Source organism: Pavona decussata, unplaced genomic scaffold (assembly GCF_977016875.1).
Source record: "Pavona decussata unplaced genomic scaffold, jaPavDecu1.1 SCAFFOLD_102, whole genome shotgun sequence".
Classification (NCBI taxonomy): Eukaryota; Metazoa; Cnidaria; class Anthozoa; order Scleractinia; family Agariciidae; genus Pavona; species Pavona decussata.
The window spans coordinates 438,669-459,177 of record NW_028145517.1 but is presented as its reverse complement, the minus strand read 5'-3'; the positions used below and the strand labels follow the sequence as shown (position 1 = coordinate 459,177).

General features: G+C 40.3%; 2 protein-coding genes across 2 annotated transcripts; both read left to right on the top strand.

The window, feature by feature from the left end:
- The first annotated feature begins 69 nt into the window (after nt 1-69).
- LOC146471463 (uncharacterized) lies at nt 70-5,168 on the top strand. Its single transcript, XM_085119950.1, has 2 exons — nt 70-1,246; nt 4,878-5,168. Exons 1-2 carry the CDS (start codon nt 70-72, stop codon nt 5,150-5,152), a joined length of 1,452 nt encoding a protein of 483 aa, XP_084976076.1. The 3' UTR covers nt 5,153-5,168.
- A 4,072-nt stretch (nt 5,169-9,240) lies between these two features.
- LOC146471462 (uncharacterized) lies at nt 9,241-20,039 on the top strand. The gene is made up of 3 exons (XM_085119944.1): nt 9,241-9,526; nt 17,064-17,657; nt 18,326-20,039. Exons 1-3 carry the CDS (start codon nt 9,289-9,291, stop codon nt 19,462-19,464), a joined length of 1,971 nt encoding a protein of 656 aa, XP_084976070.1. The 5' UTR covers nt 9,241-9,288; the 3' UTR covers nt 19,465-20,039.
- Nucleotides 20,040-20,509: the final 470 nt, after the last annotated feature.

The window sequence follows — 20,509 nt, the reverse complement described above, 5'->3', positions numbered from 1 at the left end:
GCTAAAAGTGTTTCTATACACAACTTTTCATCCCTAACATCTGTGTCAAGACCTAATATTATTCACTGTATGTGGCCAACGCCAAATAGTGGCTATAAGTCCACACATCTCTTGAAATACCTTGAACATCTCCGAAGATTAGCTCATTTTAAACCCAATGGCTGTATGAGGAAAAAGCCTCTGAACCTGTTGGGTTTTTCCACAGACTCGGCGGGCTTTTCTCTTGCAGCTTCAGTGATGTCTATGACTCCTTCTGAAAGTCAAGTTGAAGCTGGTATTTATTTTTTGAGGCTTGGAGTTGACGATGAGATTTTTGCTGCCCCTTACTATTTCAAGTTGCCCTTTATTGCTTATCTTGATTATGAACATGAGCGAGGGCTGTTTGCAAAATGCTTGAAATATCCAACCCTGGATTTGACGTTCTTCAAAGAGTCCACACTTTGCATGGCAACCATTGACCATCTGAAAGCACTCAGAGAGAAATGCAAAGAGGAAGGTGTTTTTTGTGGTTTTACTGTACATGATCTTTTGCTGGCTTCCTTCTTTGATCAAAATCCTGATGCAAGTGACCGCCTTTTTACTATCAGAACAGCAGACCTCCTTGACAAGTATGTTTCTGCATCTCAAGGCACAAGCCTGTATATCAGAGCTGTAAACTTTTTGACAGAACCTTTCAGAAATTTAAATTTTGGCACCCCATCACAAGTGCAAACGTCCTTGTCAGCTGGAATAACCATCTTCAGACATTGGAAGCGTTGGGTTCAAATCCAAAATGGAAGACTGCGTGCAAAGGCTTCTGCAAAAACAACTCCAGCAAACAGAGGCAATTTCCTTACCTATGGTTGCGAAAAAACAGCAGAAATTTTATTTGCTGCAGGCACCTTACATAATTTAGCTCTCTATTTGCATTTCAAGGAACTGGGGCCAAGGTGGTCTTCTCCCTACTGCTCTGGAACAAAGTCAACCGAACGTATTATCGGTGAGTTGCAAGGTAAAACTGTCCAGGTGCAGTCCCTCAATAGTCAACCTACCTTTGGGGAAATGCTTGATAAGGCTCCTTCAGCACAGTTTAATCAAGAAGCTGAGAAAAAGTTGGCTCTCTCAGGTGTCAAAGTTAAACCAACAACTGCACGCAAGAAGCTTGCCTATGCCTTACAAACACCCAATAATGGGTCAAAGGAGGAGTACAGTTACCCTTCTTCTTTCTCTGAGTATCAGAATGAGCAGAAATTGGCCCACCAGAAAGGTATTTTTTTTTTTTATATTTTATTATTATTCCAAACAAAACACTACTTACAAACAAAGTACATTACTTTTAACATTAGTTACAAATCGCTTACACTACAATACTCTTTTACTTTCACTTTTTTAACAGATGTAAGGGAAAAAAAAGAAAAGAGGCGAAAATTTCATTAAAGCAAAACAAAGAACAATGTATTACTGGTCATAGCAAAAAAAAAAAGAATATATAAAAAACTTGAAAATGAGCATGAAATAAGACATAAATAAACAAGTGCGAAAAGGACAATTATTAAGTGTACTCTTATTTGATCTAGCTTGAGAAGGTCTCCGACGTTTTATTAGATTAGATTTGCAAAATAAGTAGCAAAAGGCACGCACCTTAACCGTATTTAGAATTGTCATATATCTTAAGTTAAAGGTGATCAAGGAGAGGTTTCCATTTTTCAGGAGGGTCGTTGAAACCGTTTTTCTCAATTTCATAGGTTTTCTTTAGAAAACGTAGAAATTGTGGAAAGTTGGGAATTTCGTTTTTCATTTTGCAAAGCCAAATGTGATATCTGCTCATCAAACAACAAAAATTAATTTGGAGCTTAGCATCTGAGGTGTCAGGGCTAAGGCCTAAGGCAGTGATCATGTCAAGGTTTTCGTTCTGAATTAGTGAGCAAGCACGTAGCCAGTTGAATATACTTTTCCAAAAAAGAGAAGTTAACGTGCAATTCCAGAAAATATGAAGCAAAGTTTCGGTTTCTCCTCCACAGAAAGTGCAACGATCGTTATCTCTTGCTGAAATTTTAAATAGAAAGGAGTTTGTTGCAAGACGTCGATGGAGAAGTTTAAATTGGAAAATAATTATCTTGGTGCTTTTTGTGCACGTTCTTGCCAGTTGAAAAGTTTTTTTCCAATCAATTTCATCTTCTAGTTTACAATCGTTCTGCCATTTCGCTTGAGAACTTAGCGGCTTCTCACTCTTAAGTGCTACAAGGTTTCTATAAACTAAGTTGCTGGGTTTTTTCGTCACCAAGAATGATTTGTTGAAAGGCTTGACATCTTCTTTTTCAATATTGATTATATTGTTTTTGAATCGTTCCCTCAGGGATTTCAGTGTTGAGATGATTCCGTTAAAAGCGAGAAAGCAGGGTTTAAGTGAATATTTGGTTTGGAACTCTTTATAGGAAAGGAATGTGGTTGGGTTTTTCTTAAGGTGCTCTATCGACAAAATTCCTTCCTTGAGCCATTGTCGAATAAAAGCAGGTTTGCGACCAATTCTAATAAGAGAATTATTCCAGAGAGGTTGCTCATTGTAATGTTGCAAGGAGAGTATATTGTCGGTATGATTAACCTCAGCCCAGATCTGCAATATCTCATTGATGAATGTAATGGAAGTTTGGAAAGAGTGCTTAGTATCTGTCTTGTCCAGGTTGCCTAGGAACACCGCCTCTCCACCATATCTACTGAGTTCCAAATCGAAGAAAAGTTTCCATTTTCCTAAATTTGTTTTATCGAGATATTTTTTGATCCAAATAGTTTTCAAGGATTTATTAAACGAGAAAAGATCAATCATTTTCAGGCCGCCGTTATTGTACTCATTGATCATAATATTTCTTTTAATCTTATCTGGTTTCCCATCCCAGAGGAAAAGATAGAAAGCATTGTTTATTTTTCTAATAGCTTGGTCATTTGTTTGGAGGGGAGAAAGGATATGAACCAGCTGTGAAGCGATTAGACTTTTTAATATCGTGATTTTCCCGAGTAGGCTTAGTCTTCGGTATTGCCAGTTTCTTAGTAAATTCAGAACTTTTTCCGTTTTTTCTTGGAAATTCAAATTCGCAGTTTCTTCAGGGTCTATTGAAAGCCAAACTCCAAGTGCTTTGATTTTTATTTGCTGCCATTTAAAACCTTTCTCTGGACATAAAACCTCTGGACTTCTCGCCTTTGAACCTATCCATAACGCTTCAGTCTTTTTGCTATTGAGTTTAAGACCAGATATTTTACTAAATTTTCCAATAACATCGAGTGAACTTTCTAGTGCACTCTTTGTGCCATCGAGAATTAGAGTGGCATCATCTGCATATTGGCTTAATTTGATTTCTTTTTGGTCGACTGACACGCCTTTTATATTCGGGTCTCTTCGGATTGCGCTAGCTAAAACTTCTACCGAAAGAACAAATAAATATGGGGAGAGGGGGCAGCCTTGCCTTACGCCTCTTTCTATTTTAAAGCAGTCGCTCGTCCACCCGTTGTTTATTACGCAGCTTTCAATATCATTATAGAGAGTTTTAATCCATTTCTGGATTGAAGGACCAAAGCCATAGTGTTGTAAGGTTTTTTCAATGAAAGGCCATTCTAGTGTGTCAAATGCTTTTTCAAAATCTAAAAGCAAAATCAGACCAGGAATGTTTTTGTTTGCGGTGTAATTTATGACACTGTCAATCAGTCGTATGTTTTCACCAATGAACCTTTCTTTAATAAATCCTGTTTGATCGTTATTGACAAGTTTCGGAAGAATTGACTGGATTCTGTTTGCAATTGACTTCGCAGCTATTTTATAGTCGCAATTTAGTAAAGATAAAGGTCGCCAATTTTTAAGGGTTTTTAGGTCTGCTTCTTTCTTTGGGATAAGTTTTATAATCCCTCGTCTCTGAGTAATTGCCAGGTGACCGTTCTCGTATGCGAAGTTAAGGGCAGCGATCAGAGCATCCGAAATATCATGCCAAAAAGTTTTGTAGAACTCCACCGGTAGCCCGTCTGTTCCGGGAGTTTTGCCGTTCACCATTTGCTTCAAGGACGAAAAGCATTCTTTCTCTGTTAGCAGTCCCTCGCACGAAAATTGTTCTTCCTGCGATAGGTGTACATTATTCTCTTTTGGAAAAAAGCGGTTGGCTATGTGTGGATCCTGCACGCCAGTTAACTGCGTCGAGTACAAATTTTTATAAAAGGAGAAGCATTCATGTAAGATTTTATTGTCCGTTGTAATTACGTCGCCATTATCTGTTTTGAGCTGGTTTATTGTTCCTTGTTTATAGTGTCGTTTCTCAAGATTGAGAAAATATTTGTTATTTTTCTCACCCTCATTGTACCATCGGCACTGTGATCTTAAAATGGCGCCTTTTGTTCGATATTCTAAAATGTTTTCTTGTTGCTCTTTTTTGATTTTCAGCATATCTAAGACCTTTCCTCGTTGTAATTCACTAATGTTTTCACCCTCCAGTTCCCTTTCTAGCGAAGCTATATTCTTTTCAATTTCCTCTTCTTGATGGGTCCTTTCTTTTTTCCTTTGTCGTGCATAAATTAGTGATGTTTCTCTCACTTTTAATTTTATCATCTCCCATAGGAGAGAGGGACCAACAAAAGGATCATTCGCATATTCATCTTTTGTTTGTTGAATAATATCTTTAATTTTGCTAACATAATTGTCTTCGGACAGGAAAGATGTGTTTAATTTCCAGAGACCTGGGCCCCTGGGGTTAAAATTGGTTGTGATTTCCATAGTTACCATTGAATGATCGGTTTTATATCCAGGGACAATGTCTGCAGTGTTGATATTGCCCATTAAACTCTGGCTCGCTAGGAAAAAATCAAGCCTGCATTGAATATTAGGGTTCTTTTGACGCCAAGTGAATCTTTCTTCCAGAAAGGTATTTTGCTTGGCTTATCACAGCTGGAGAAATTCCTTCCTCCAGCTGCTGTGGATTGCCTGAAGAAGGCAGATTCATGGGGAATGCCATTTAAATTCAATATGCCCACAGGAATGAAAGTCATAGGAGACCATGGCTTGCCTAAGAGTTATAACAAATTGGATTTCTCTCTCTCAGAATCTTTACAAACCATTCAGCAGTTGGGCAACATTGAATTGGAATGTTCTGTTGATGATGAGGATCATGGTAGTTCTGAAGTCAGTTGTCAGTGGTAGTAGTGCAGATGAAAATAGTGATGGCAAGAATGACAACATTGTTTTGTGTGAGAAGGATGAGAATGAGTGTGTTGAAAAAGAAGCATGGCGTATCAGTAGGATAGAGAAAGGCCATGTCAGCACCATGCATGTGAGTACAGCAATCAAAATGCTGCTTCCAAGAGAGTTTATTTCTCGTAATCGCTCACAAAGACACATAGCATCTGTTTACTTGCCAGGCAAATCCCCACTTGACCCTGACCATGACATTGTGAAATTTTCTGATGTGGCTATCAAGGCAATTAAAGGAAAGAAAAAGTACTTCAAACTTGGTAGGATAATATCTCTGCAAGAAAATGGTGGAAGCGACATTTTCAGTGCATCGTCAAAGAAAGGAAAGGGTTGCCGTTGTAGGTGTTCATTTTATCAGCTTAATGGCAACACAGTGTCAGTGCCTGCTGATGTTCTGGTGTCTGATTGGATATCAGGAAGTTCTCTTCTGGGCCCAGTCAACTTGCGTAAAACAAGTAGAAATGGTGTGTATGAGCTAGCTGCAGAAAGCCTTGACTCCTTAACGAAAATGGGTTACTTCCCCCTTTCTCCTAAAACAGCTCATGACACTTGAAAGTCGGATCTAGTAAAGAGAGTGATATTGAAGAGGATGAAAAGCTTGATCTTTTACAGCATGGTTTTTTTTGAAGTGGATGACATTATTGATCGGCGGATTAATAGCTAGACACATCATGATGAATATGAGTATAGAGTACGGTTTAGGGGTTATGCTGAATCAGATGATCGGTGATGCCTGGCTTCCTGCATCTTCTTTTAATCGGCCGGTTGATTTCTCTTCAAGCTCTAGGTATGGCCGAAAGCGTTTTCATAAAACTAATGTAGATGAGGCACACAATCCACTGCCAGGTGTAGAAAAGGTAAAAAGCAGTCGTAAGGGAAAGGGTGTCAAGCAGCCACGGGAACGCCCAAAGACTAAACGTGTGCACAGAGCTACTAGGGCACACCCAGAAATAGAAAGTAAAAGTCGTGTAAAACCTGTTGCTGAAGTTGCACCTTGTGCCAGTCCCAAGGATGACACCAATATCCCTTCTACAATCATGCCAGATGCTCCCCTTCCCTCTGATGTATGTATTCTGTCTAGTGAAAGTGATGATGATCCTAAAAGTCCGATTCACTCAGTGGCTAACACCAGTACTTCCCGTCTACAGGCAGATTTGCTTAAAAGCACTGGAAGGTTTTCAAGCCCTAGAATGGCCATTGCTTCTCACCCCACACCCCCAGTGCAGATCTGTAACACTTTCAGACTGTTCTTGCTGAATGGCAGTAATATTGCTTTTGCTGACCCCTTTGCTGTAGATTGGTTACCATCTGAAAGTGTATTAAACAGTGCATCGAAGAGTTTACTGCAGAAGAAAATCCAGATGCCTGTGCTGTTGAATTTGATGGTTTGGGTCACTTTAATGTTCAATCTCTAAGGGTCCTCCAAAATTTCTTTGCATTCAAGGCTGTTGCAAAAAAGGCTTTGTTTGAGGAAAAGTGGCTTCTTGAAGAAACACATGGAGTTTCCCCCAGTGAAAGGTTGCACCTTTTAAATACTGTTCTTTATCTCTCCCCCAAAAGTGGCTTGGTCTCAAAACGTCATGGTATTGAGATTTCTGTGGATGATTTGACAACTTTGTGCGGAGAACGGTATCTCAATGATAAAGTAACTGATTACTTGTTGAATTTGTTTGAGGAAAGGGCAAACAGTGCTGCAGGTAAAACCATTTGCTTGTCACTGTCTACATTCCTTTCATCAGAGGAAGTGGGCGAAGGAGCCATGAAAATGCTTCACATGGTAAGCCTCACTCGTGACATTTCTAATCTGGAACTGATGCTGTTGCCCTGCAACATTGCAAGGAACCGCTGGGGTCTGATTGTCTTTGACTTGTCTACGCAAAAGATCTTTTATGATGATGGTTTTCATATGGAACCTCCGCCAATGTACTTGAATTGCTGCTTGAAAGTATTGCAGACATGTTTTGAGAATTCGTGTTGTGAGAGGTTCAATACCAGCAAATGGAAGGCTCTCTCCCTTGAAAAGTTTGGCATGCCTGATCAACCCCGCTCTGGCACTGGCTCGGCGAGCTGTGGTATTGGTGTTCTTCTTGCTGCAAGGGACTTTTCGCAAGGTGTCAGGACTTTTGGTTGGACATTCCAAGAAGCCCCCTACTACAGGAAACGGTTTATGCTGGACATCACACATGATAAGCCATGATGGTACGACTTCATAATTTAAAAAACCTGACGTCAGGTTTATCACTTGTACAGGTCTGCTTTACAGCTTGTTTTTTTTTTTTTTTTTTTTAGTACAGGCTCTCTGTACAGCAGTTTTGCTATGCAATGCAAGAAATCATCAACAAAATAGTACAATATTCTCGTCATAAACTCCCTTAACTTAACAAAACCTTTGGGGAATTGTAGGGTAAGTTCATACCAACAGAACATTTTATTCATCTTGTGTGTTTTTTTATTTCATAGATTGTCAAGATCTGGATCACAGTTCAGCAAACATGTATTTTTAAGTTGGCTGCGAGTGGGTGGAAATAACTTGCTTTTTTTGCTGGTTGTTATCAATCAAAGAAATTACAAAAGAGCATTTTTAGATGATAGCAGGAGAAAATTGTCTGTTATCTTCAGTTCCTTCTCATTTACGTCTTTTCTCTTTTATTGTCATTGCTCTCTGTACCGCAATTGTAAACCAGCTACTAAATTTTTGTCACTTCGTAAAGAATTGGTACTTTTGTTCAATTGTCAATAAAATAATGACTTCAACGGAGGGTGCTGAAGGGGGAAATGGGAACTCAGATTTGCCCTTCTTTTACTTGAAAATGGTATGTGGACAATATCTGAGCTGGGAAATGGGATTTGTAAGCCCTCTTCTCGTAGGGGCCCGCTTGGATAGCCTCCTAATAACGAGTCATTAACATTGTTTTAAAGACCGAGTTTTAAGCCTGGGGTGAAGGAAAGTCTTGACCATCACTGAGGGAAAAAAAATCTTTTTCAGGAATCTTATAATTTTAACGGTTCAGGCCTTTGCTGCGAGAGATTGTAGAAGACAAGCAATGGTGTTTACCTGATAATTGTCTCTCTTAATTTTGCTGGCTGGGAAACAATGACACAAAGTCGGCTGGCTGGGAATTTCCCTCATAGCTGGAATTTCACTCATTGTCTTCCTGGAAGTGCGGAACACCTTTTTTTATCGAAAAACTCCAAAAAATGTTTTATTAGTGTTTCATTATCATGTTTTTGTCCATTATTCCTCATTTTGCAAATAATCTTTGTTGGGTGGCCCTGTGGATACCATGTTTCGTTTCACTAGTTATTCGCTGGTAAAACAGAGAGGCGCCAGTACTCATCTGAACACCATTGTACCCACTCAGGAGGACGATTTGTCAGACTGGAAGCTATTGTACGCAGGAACTTTTCATTGCGACTAACGATGCAGAAAATCATGGTATTGTCTAAAGCGGAAACAACACCATGGTAGACAGACAACAGGGAATTCTCGTTGAAAATACAACTGATACTGTACTAACCAATTATCGACCGTTTCTATAATACTTAAGTGTCTATAAACTTTTTTGTAATTTCAAAAACGAAATGAGTACTGGGTATACTTGCAGGGAGAAATTTACTAAGATTAGGCCCGTCAAGACAGATTTGCTTTAACGGAGAGGGAGGGGGTGGGGAGGGAGGGTGAGTATAACTGAAAATTCAGAGATATTTAGAGGCATGGCCATCAAGTTGTCAGAAACATCGGGAGTTGGGGTAGGGTGAAGGAGGGGAGAGGGGGGGGGGGGGGAGAGCTCGACGTAACAGACTGATTTTAAAAAGCACTAGGCTGCAGTTGTTTGAAAGCACTCAACGCTCACACTGACGTTTTAACATAGCCGAGGTTTCAAATGCTTTTGAAAGCTAGTGTCATGTAACAGTTTAAAGGTTACAGGCTAATCAATCATGCTGATAACTTCGTTTGCAAGACGGCCAATGAAATGATAAACTAAAGGTCAAGGAGGCTAGAAACTGCATGGGTCAATACGGCACGTACGTACTTTCTACCGAACAAACAGCCTAGTTTCTTTCAGACCAGTTGGTTTCTTACAATGGAGAGATCAAAGAAAAGCACGGTCTCAAACACCATGGTGTATTCAACAGTATTTCTTTCCTTTGCCGTTTGTTTCGCGGGGTTGATTCACGTTGAGATCGAGCTTCACGCTCATCGACAAATGCTTCGAGTCTTGAATCATCAAAGAGAGGAAAATACAGAGTTACGGGCCGCACTACATGGCGAAACGATGGATTCTCCGTCGAAGATATCGCACAGTGACTCGCGTAAGGCTGGTGAGTGGCTATACATATTCTGTTGTATTACCATGTTGTAGTTAGGCTAATAGCTTGCGACAGAGCCAGGTTTGCGCTTATATCCTTGTCGGGGACATCCAACAGAGACACAAAAATAATTCGTGTTTCCCTGATGCGGAAACGTCGAGTCAATTTTCGTTGTATAAGGAAATGATTTTCTTAGTTTCGTTTTCGGAGAGATATAATTGTCATTTAGAGCCTGTTAAAGGCAGCTAGACAGCTGCTAAGACATCCATCACTGAGGAATTTCTGAAATTTAGAATACGAATAGTCTCTTGGAGATTTCGTAAAGCGAACGGAACACGTAAGCGCGCGCGAAAATTGTCTCCTGCGAGGAGATGCAACGAGACGCGTGTTTCGTTCGTTTAACCCTCCATAACAAAAATAAAGGACACTTGTGCTCTAGAAGAATCCTAACAGTTTAAATGGGGTTAGTTATCACAATTATTCCTTTTAAGGGAGAATGTCTACTAAGACCGAGCGAAATCATAAAAAAGTGGCACATGATGAAAAAATCAAAACCCTGCATATTCCGTCCAGAGATACTCCATACTAGTTTCAAAAACGTGGTGGGATTTTTTTCCTGAAATATATTTTTTAAACCGGAAAAAATAGAAAAAACAGTGACGGCCCCTCGTGGTTTGAAAAACACCCGAAATAAACATGGTTCACACCTTCTCGTAAACTTCGTTCTGTTCAATTCGCATCAAAGAAAACCCAGTTTTCTTCTTGAAAATTTACTCTTGAAGTGTTTATTAAGTATCTGAGTCCAAAAATACTTCAGTGGATGAATTTTCCTGGTCATGAGGAGCCACAAAAAAATCTCAAAAATTCGCTCCCTCCAAGTTCTGAATTTGGCGCACTTTTTTAATAGAAAATTTCGCGATCCGGTAAAATACTAAAACCCTTCAAATTTAGAATTATAGATTGAGGAAGTATCGCTCTAAAACCAGGTTTAAAAAATAGCTTCGGGCTTTATACCAGCGCCGAGCATTAGCGGTCTCAAAAGCACGAAAATCGCAATATCAACGTGTAAACAAACTGCACATGACTGCAACCAGTATGAAGAGAAACTATTGAAATTTCATGTAGTTTACCTCGGCATTCCCCTTTAAACCACCAGTGAAAGGTCATGTTTTGCTAACTGCAATAAGGCATTGTCTAAATAAGATATTTGGTTGTGTGTGTATCCTTTCATTATTATATAGCCATCTTGATGTGTGAAGTCAACAAGAGAAATTATCATCGCTTATTGCGATGGAGCGACAATAAACTCAAATGACTTACCATCGGACCACTTCTTTTCGACTTGAAGATCGTTTAAAATGGAGATGAGTTGGATTTTCTTTGAATTTCGAAACGATTTTTTTGTTTCGAGCTGTCGCTTCGAGATCCGTTCGCAGGATTTACTTGAAGCGAAAGCGCTCGTGAATCAATTCGACTCTGTTTATGGCATAAGTCACGTAATAAAATGTCACGCTTTTTTTAATTCACGTGACGTTAGGTTTGACTATGTTGGGTGAAAAACACATGGGAAACGTGTCCTGACATGCTGAAAACAAAAACAAAAAAAACAAATTAAAAACAATGAAATCTTTACCAAAGTGTGGACAGGACCGATGATTTATAGTCGAATGTTTTTATCATCTATACACGCCAAAAGGACTGAGCCACAAAGCAAGCCTTGCTAAAGTATGATACTCTGCATTTTAATGAGGTGAAACCTAGGGGAACACTTTTCTTGTTAGAACCACTAACTATTAACGCCTTGGTTTTCGCCTTCGTGCAAAAGTCACTACGGTCTCATCCCTGACTGTTCTCTTGAGGATGGGACAAAACAATGTTATCAGCCAGAAAAAAATCACTCCTCACTGCTGACATGCGCATCCTTGACAAAAAATAAAAAAAATAATAAAAGGAAAAAAAAAAAACTAGTACATTTCTTCGTTTTTTTATTTTTTGTTATTATTATTGTCATTTGCTTCATGTTTTATACTGTCAATCAATTTAGTTTAACGTAGTTCCGCTATTGCGCAAATATTTGTCTGCAGATATGTAAGCGTATGTCCCAATGTAAATTTTCATTATACCTGAAGAAGGCTGGTTTGGCCAGCCGAAATATAGTAACCTTTAAACCGTAATTCTACGTTGTATCGGTCTCTACTTCTTTTATCATTCTAGATAGGCTCTGAGCTATGCTGACATGCGAAGGAATATACCATGTTTACTGAATCGCGCACTTTGGTTTTCGGACAACCAAAACTGATAACAGGGGCACCCAACGGATGGTTTCGGTAAATTATCTGTTCGGAAGGCCCTTAATCCCCTACAATTTTCTGAGGGGAATTTTCACCTCGAACTTTCGTGATATGGAAAATTTAAGGCCTATTGTTTTCGGATTGATAAAAATGTCGTTTTGGGGGAAAAAGGTCAGCTAAGATTTTCGGAAAGGAAATAAGACCTAAGGTTTTCGAGAAATGGACAAAAATGCCCTAGTAGTTTCGAAAAGACCGAAGTTCCCTAGAATGACCGAACAGATAAAAATATTATAGCGCAGCCTAAAATGAACCTACAGAACTTTAAAGGCACTCCAGATAGCCTAAAAAACCAACATTACCAAATTCCAATTCGACCTGGAAACAGTGGAGAGAAGAGCCACTCCGTGGATTCCACTGAAATTCCTATTTATTTATTTATTTATTTTTATTTAAATAGCGTTTCAAAGGATCTAAGAGAAAACTGTCGTTGGGTGCCCCTGCTGATAACTCTTCAGGTCGCTCTAGGACGTCAACCCTAGCAGCATCTTGGTTGATAGAGCGCCGGTATGTGGGCCTCCCATGACGATGTAAAGATGTTTGCCTTTGCTTGCTTCACAGTCAATGCAAACTCCTCTTTAAGTTCGTTTAGCACATCGACGGTGTGCTGCGACATCAGAATGTTTATCACTAGAGAGCTGGCGACGCAGCGTGTCTGGTGAACGTATTGCGCGGGACAGGGCGCTTGTCTCATTTGGTGTTATTTCTTGGCATAGACCTGACAGGAGCCACCCCTTGTCCACCATCAAAGTTCGTCCGTTCGCATTTTCCAATGAGCGTTTTAGCTGAGATCTAATAGGGCTGACGTCTGTAGATGCCAAGTATGAATTCAGTGCGTCTATAGGCCTAAATGTAGCTCCTGATGTAATATAATAAAGTTATTTTATGTTCTGAATCTGAACTGTGCAAAAGGACAAGCCTTTCACACCTAAATCTTAACTCTTACTATCGTTTAACACATACCGTGTACTATGAGTAGAGCCCCCCCCCCCCTAATCCCCTCGGGCTCGATCCAATGCTTGCAGTTTCTCATACTGTTTTTGGTGTCGCCTCGGTAGCTTCCGCAATAGGCCTGCGGTCACGGCATATACCTATGCAAAAGATTGCTAAGCTCACTTATTGATTTATGTAGTGATTAGTTCAAAGTTCAAAACACCAGCGACGAAAAAGACAAATACTAGTCACGTTTGGGTTATACTCCCACGCAGTCGCTTTTAGGGGAGCAGGTAATACGATGACCCCTAAAATGACGACTGCGTGGGTCCAGGCTACGTTTGGATTGCACTGTTTCCAAACTAAATTGCCCCATTCATTCGCAAATCAGTTACAGAGGAGGCCAGCGTATATTACAAAATTAAGGTGTACTCAGTACACCAGTTTCAAGTTGTCGCAATAAAGCTAAGGACTCCGACTTGCCTATCCCACGGTCTGCTTTTCTCACCTTGTCAGTATTGCAGTATGTTAAGAGAGCCCATGCGGATCTCGTCATTGGTTAGCACTGGCTCTGCACCGGCCAATTTCCCACTGAGATGGGATAGGTTAGACTTTCTCAAAGTCCGTTTTCGTGGGAGTCCAGTCAGGCGCTCGGCTCACGACTCCGTCGCCTTGTTGGTCACTCTTTCGGTGCATAAGAAGACGACTTGTGGCAAGTCTATAATGGTCTACACAGAAATGTAGCCGAAGAAAGAATCACGCGCGCGCTAAGATCAGCTCAACTTCGGAGTAAACATCACTTATTCGAACACTGCTAGTGTTGTCCCGAAACGTGTTTGTCCTGAGAAATTTCACGAGGTATGCATTAAAGGGCCCTAGCCAGCCACGCCTATATATGTTTATATGCGAGAGTTTGGCTATTATATTTTATTCAGAGCATATCGAAATGAACGAAATCACTGTGAAACTACTAAAGATAATGACACATACTTTCAGGAACACAAAGCAATAAGATTTTGCTTCACCATGCAATATCAATGGAAAATCTCCAGATTCCCGGAACAATTTTGGCTGTCTCCCGAAACAGCGTTTGTAGAGTTGTCACCCCCCGTGAAAATATCGGAGACTGACTAGGGTCCTTTAAGTTTATTGTTGTCTTTTTGCACTAGAGTTGCCCCAACGAAAGATTTGAACGGTTTACTAAAACACTTTTTTTCTGCTTGACCACCTTGTCAGATAATTGAACTGGCATCCGCAAATCTCACAAGCTGATTTCACCCAGTCACGACCGAAATGGCCGTTAGAATGATTGCAATCATCAGAAAATTCTTTAAACGCGGCGTAAATACAAAAAACTACAAGTGTTTTATAATATAGAAATTTTGTATATTTGGTAATTGTTTCAATCAGAACAACGGCGGTGTTTATAAGAACACAACAGATCATTGTAACTAAAATAAACACATTTAAAAAAACAAGTGCTACAGATCAGAGAAAATTAACAATTAAACAGAAAACTGAACTTGTTTAAAGATCTTGTTAACGAAGAATTGATGCACCCAACCCTTTATCAGGTACTGTTATCATCAGTGATCACGGAACTCTTTATCTGTCTGTATATCTTTTATCTTGTTTATAGCTGTTATTTATGTTGGCAAACCGACAAATGCGAAAAGAACGAACGTCATTCTGGTTGAGAAACTGAAAAAGTTCTCGTTAATTCAAAATTTTCTTATATCACCTTCTACCGGTATCTGTTCAATTTCCTCTCGTTAAAACATCATTCAAGTAATTATCTTTGCTGAATAAACCATTCACGCACACGCCATGACCGTCGTGAAATAAACAACCTGAATCGATCACTCAGTGTTCACGGAGAAATTCAAAAGCCGCGTTAATGCGTGAACAGTCACGTTTGCATGTTCAAATAACTTTAAAGGAACTAGTTTCAGGCGCCCTGATGTTTGGAATTTTTTTTTTTTCGTTTTTGGCCATATGTAAGAAAAACCAATCACTCCGAAGGAAGCCGTTGCGTGACCGAAACAAGTACAGTCAAAAACAGTCGAAGACGGAAGATTATAAAGTCCGGCGGTTTCTGAGATGACTGTGGAGAACTTTAAAATTAGATATTTCTCTTAATATTTTCTATGAGCCGACAGGGTTTTGTCACCGTGAAAGGATTTTGCCCCTTCAATTGGCATTTGCCAAGTGACGTGAATGCGATAGCAGAAGTCATTGGTCACTGAAGGAGATCAATTATCAACCCTTCGAGCTATGATGGCTTTGTGTGGTACACTAAGCCAAGAAACTGATACTTAGATGACATCTTATTCAAGGTGAGCTAAATATGAGCTTTCTGTTGTTTGGTTCATCGTAATATTGAGGGAAACAAGAAAAAAAAAATACAAAAGTCTTAGTTGATTTTGACAGAAACAACATGTGTATCGCTTACAGTTCTTGACAGATAATGTTGCAATTATCGGGATTTTGAGAGCGTTAGTTCTCAGCGCTGATAGAAAGCCCGAAACTGATTTTTAAACCTGGTTTTAGAACGGCATTTCGTCAATCAAGAATTCTAAATTTCAAGTGATTTGGTGTTTTACCGGGTAGGGAAACTCTCTCCTGAAAAAGTGCGCCAAATTGAGAATTTCGACTGAGCCAATTTTAGTAACTTTCGGTACCTTCCCCATGACCCTCAAAACTAAAGCAGAGATCTATTATTGGCCTCAAACGATTCGTAAACACTTCAACTGCACATTTCCAAGCTTAAAATGAGTTTTTTATCGATGCGAATTAAACAGAGCGAAGTTGAGAGAAGGTATGGGACACGTCTACTTTGGGTGCTTTTATAGACACTAATGGGCCCGAACAGATTTTATTCAATTTTTCTGGGTTAAAAAAAGAATTCCGAGAAATCAAAACCACCACATTACTAGAACTACCATAGGGTATCCTTAGTCAATTTGTGACGGACTTTCACTTTTTATCATGTGCCACCCCTCGCTCGGTGTTAGTAGACATTCCCTCTTAAGGGTCTAAAATAATTTAAGAAAGCTAGATGATCACTTGTAACACCCTGTCGCACGTCATTGACAAGTTCAAATCTAAACTTGTCTCAAGTCGTCTTTTTGTGCGCCGAAAGAGTGACCGACGAACAATAGACTCCCACAAAAACGGACTTTGAGAAAGTCTAGTTCAAATCTGGCAATGCTCAATAGCTTTGGCATGGACGCACTAGTCTCCTGTAGGAACTGAAAGAAGAATTGAAAGTCCAAAAAAATCCAAAACACCTTGCACTGCATCTGACAGCAGCACACCCCCCAGCCCCCTCCCCCTCCCCCCTTCCCCAGGGCGGTATCACAGAATCGCGCTGTTAATAGCAGTTTTAATGAACGTATTGGTCACCGATCCAATCCGTTTTACAGCGTAATAAATAACAGTATTTTATTTGTTAAGAATAATACTGTGGAAACATATATTGCTGAGAATCTTAAATTCAAAGAGACACACTTCCCACATTGTAGTATTTATCTCCACACGCAAAAGTTAGCGGAACCAAAACCTCTAGGTCTCATCGCCATGTGCCGGGTGAAATCGTCAAAGCAATCTGTTACATCATGATGTAGCTATGGATTACTTCAACATTTTGAACGATACTGACATAGGCACGGTTTCAAATTTATATATAGCAGAAGATACTACTTCGTGGTGCAAAACTGCATCGAAAATGCATGTCACAGGCTCAGTTACTCCCGATTTTCTCATGAAACATTCATGGTCGCTCGAATTTCGCAAAACGGTTTTTTTGGATAACATCTCAAAGAAATGATGTCATTGTTACACCGATGGAATTCAGCTTAAGCGCTTTCCAGACTGCTAGTCCTATAGTGCTATAGTGGGGCGGGAGGGTGAAGGGGTGGGTAATCTTCCCGTCGACCCCTCACCCCCTTTTATTTTTTTCCCGTTTTCTTTCCTTTTTATGAAGGCCTCTGTGGAGGAGAAAGTAAGAGAACGAATAATTAACAACGCTTATGGTCATATGAAAACGTACCCGATATTAGGAATTACTCACCTACACACGAAGTGCAAGCTGTTCTTTTGCTCATAGCCCACCTTGCTACGTTTCGTACCCAAAAATTGTCAGCCTCATCTCTGCTGGTCTCATGTAAACCCATCTCGTGGTCAGCGAGAAAATGTAACCTAAAACGAAGAACGCGTAACACGGTAATTATCTTCAGAAAAGCGGTAAACGGCAATGTCTCTTGCAGAAACTCGTGTTCGCCGTAAACGCAGCTTAGAAGATACAAACAAGAAATCAAATGACAGCAAAGCCACCACTCGTGAGGACATCATCAAGAAAGAAATAGAAGCAGCGCTGAGTAGGCTGGCCTGCAAAGCGCACTGCCCAAAAAGCATCAGGGGACGGCGAGGCAAGCCTGGTCACAGAGGGCCTCCCGGCAGACATGGTTTGCAAGGGCCGCGGGCACTACAGGGACCAAAAGGAGATAAGGGCGATGAAGGAGATGAGGGACCTCCAGGACCTAGAGGGGATCAGGGCCCTCAAGGACCCAAGGGCGATCCTGGTGAGACCATTTCAGCCCCCTCTATTGTGTCACCTCCGTTGTCGATTGTGGTGAACGAAACAGGTGCAGCCTCATTTCACTGCGAAGTTAGAGGAAACCCAGAACCTGTAGTCACGTGGCTGAAACAGAACACAAGTATTTTTGCAAACAAACGAATAGTGATGTCACGTGAGGCTCTGAAGATACCAGAGGTGACGTCACAAGACGGTGGGATGTACACGTGCAAGGCAATGAATATCCTTGGTGTGCTGACATCATCAGCCACATTAACTGTCCAAGGTAAGGAACGTGTTGTTATATCGTAACTTTTACTGTTGTTGTCTTTTTTTTTGGATGGGGGGGGGGGGGGGGGGGGGAAGACTACTTTATTTTCTGAGATAAAAACGGAGGATCGATTAGCCTTTTTCGTTTCACCCATAAATCTTGCCCCGGTTAGTGAAGCGCGGTGTTGACCCCATATGGAGAGTGAGTCTGTTTTTGGTTTCCTCTTTGCGCCGACAGGGCTTCTCCTGTTTTCAATTCCCGTTTAATCGAAGTCATCATTTCTATTTATAATCCGAAGGCCACACCTTTTTTTTTCATGGTAAGGCTGTTGTTCTTTCCTCATAAAAAAATATTTTTTTTTTCTTATTTCTTTGTTGTTGGGATAACATGTGCAAGAGATTATACAAGTTAATAAAAATTGGTCTGCAACAATTATAAAAAAATCCCATACTTTTGTCGTTTTAGAGATTTTTGGACATAGCAGCACGGTCTTTTCAAAGATTTAACAACATGTGGCATTGGTGTTGAAAATAAAATCCCCCCAATCGCCATACGATTACAGCAATTTGACATTTCGCTTAAAATTGCCGCTTAAAAGCGCTGCAAAAATCACCATAAAAACGATAAATTTCTCGATTCTGTTTTGTTTTACTTACATGACATTAACTGTTTGTTAATTTTAGTCGGCCCCCTGATCACACGAAAGCCGCCCTCCTCAATCATCGTTGAAGAAGGACAAAACATGAGCCTGCTCTGCGAAGCTACTGGTCAGCCCACTCCAACGATCAAGTGGCGTAAAGCGTTTAGTCACGTGTCTAAAGAGAGAACCACTGTAGTCGATGGGAAGCTGACTATTTTCAATGTAACAAAAACAGATGGTGGAGCATACGAATGCACAGCAAAGAATCTCCTTGGACAGAACTCTGCCGTAGCACAAGTCTTGGTAATGGACAGGCTTAACTTTACCCTAACCCCACCCCTGAAGGTCATTGTGTTTGAATTCAGCATCTTAAAGTTAAATTGCGCAGCTCTCGGTATTAAAGAGATTACTTGGAAGAAATCGGGAGAACATTTCCCCTTTTCCCTTCCAAGTTATCCAAATGGAACTTTGCTTGTAAAGAACGTTTCTCCGAGAGATGCTGGGTCTTATACATGTGTGGCAAGAAATCGACAGCGCTCCATTGAGACGACATCTGTTGTTGAAGTGCGCAACGCCGTGTCCTGCAGCAGCATAAAGACAGGCTACAGTGGAAGTCCTTCTGGTAATTACATTATTGACCCTGATGGCGAAGGAGGCGTGACTGCATTCAATGTGTATTGTGATATGCGTGACAAGGGTGGAGTTGGCGTGACGGTCATCAGTCACGACAGTGAGAGTAGAACACATGTTAATCACATCAGTCCAGGATGTGGTGGGAAAGGATGTTACCGCAAAGATGTGACATACACTGGCGTCAGTACCGCTCAACTAGCGGCGCTAATTGGGGTGTCACAGAACTGTGAACAGTTTATCAAGTATGAGTGCACTGCAGGTAATGGATTTCTTGAGTATGGTAATGCTTGGTGGGTGTCACGTGATGGAACGCGGATGGACTACTGGGGCGGAGCTTCAGGATATGACAAAATGTGCGCATGCGGAGTGACGAACTCATGTTCCAGCGGCAGAGTGTGCAACTGTCCACCAAAACAAGGCTGGGGGGTTGACAGCGGTCTTCTGACAGACAAATCAGCTCTGCCTGTTTCACAAATCAGACTGGGGGACTTGAATGGCTCGCATGAGGAAGGTTATCACACGTTAGGGAAACTCAAATGTTATGGTTAGGCTTAGGTGCTAATAATAAGTTAAAAACACCCTGACCCCTGATAGTGTTGCTGTCCGGACCGTTGCCACTTGTCAAAGTCGTTTTGGTCTGCCCACCCGAAGAACGAATTTAATAGGCCTCATTTATCAGGACTTTTGTCAGGAAGATAGTTTTGTCCCTGCTTAATGTTTTTTTAAGATACGGACCTTCTTCTTTCGCATCATCGCTAGCTATACTGAACATTTTATTCCTTACAAGAAATAGATACAATACCATCCTTGCTTTCTCACCCAGCTCCAAAGGAGGGTAACAACTCTTTTTCCAAGGAGTAACGACCATCTTTCCAAATGTTGGGATATATTGTTACTAGAATACCCTTATTCCTTAGAACATCAAAATGGCGACGGCAAAGGCGACTTGTGTGCAATTTTGTGAGAAAAAAAAATCCAAATTTTAAGAGTTAAGGTCAAAATTACCAAAAACTAATACACAGCAATTTTTACGTGTTCCGAGTGACAACGCAAATAATTTTTTTGCCATTTAGTGACAATTTTTTTTTAAACTATATATGAATAAAATAATGATCTTTATTTACGCTCGGTAGTGTTTATAGCACAAGTGCTAGTGGGGCCGAGCATTAAACTTCACAAACCAATAATTTAAATTGTAATTAACATGGTTAAAAATCCCAACTGGCAGGAAGCGGACTAGCTTGCTATTTACAAGCGCGGCCAAGGAGTTGAACTCGGGGCTACCGAGAAACAACTCCATCTAGACATTTTTTACAAGCTTTCATGCATCGCTAAAAGGGTGGAAATATCTGAATAGGCGATAACTTACAACATAATTTTATTCTCTTTTGGTCCTTTATTTCACATATTACTGTCATGAAAAAGGCTTCAACTTTAGAGTAATATCTGTTTGACAAAAATAAAACTATCAAATATTAAAAATACATGTAGAACAACTAATCCATACAAAACAGTCGCTCTCTATAATTTTTCTTACTAATTTTAAAAACATTTTTATAGTTCTAATAACTATCTTTTGTAACACTACCAGTAA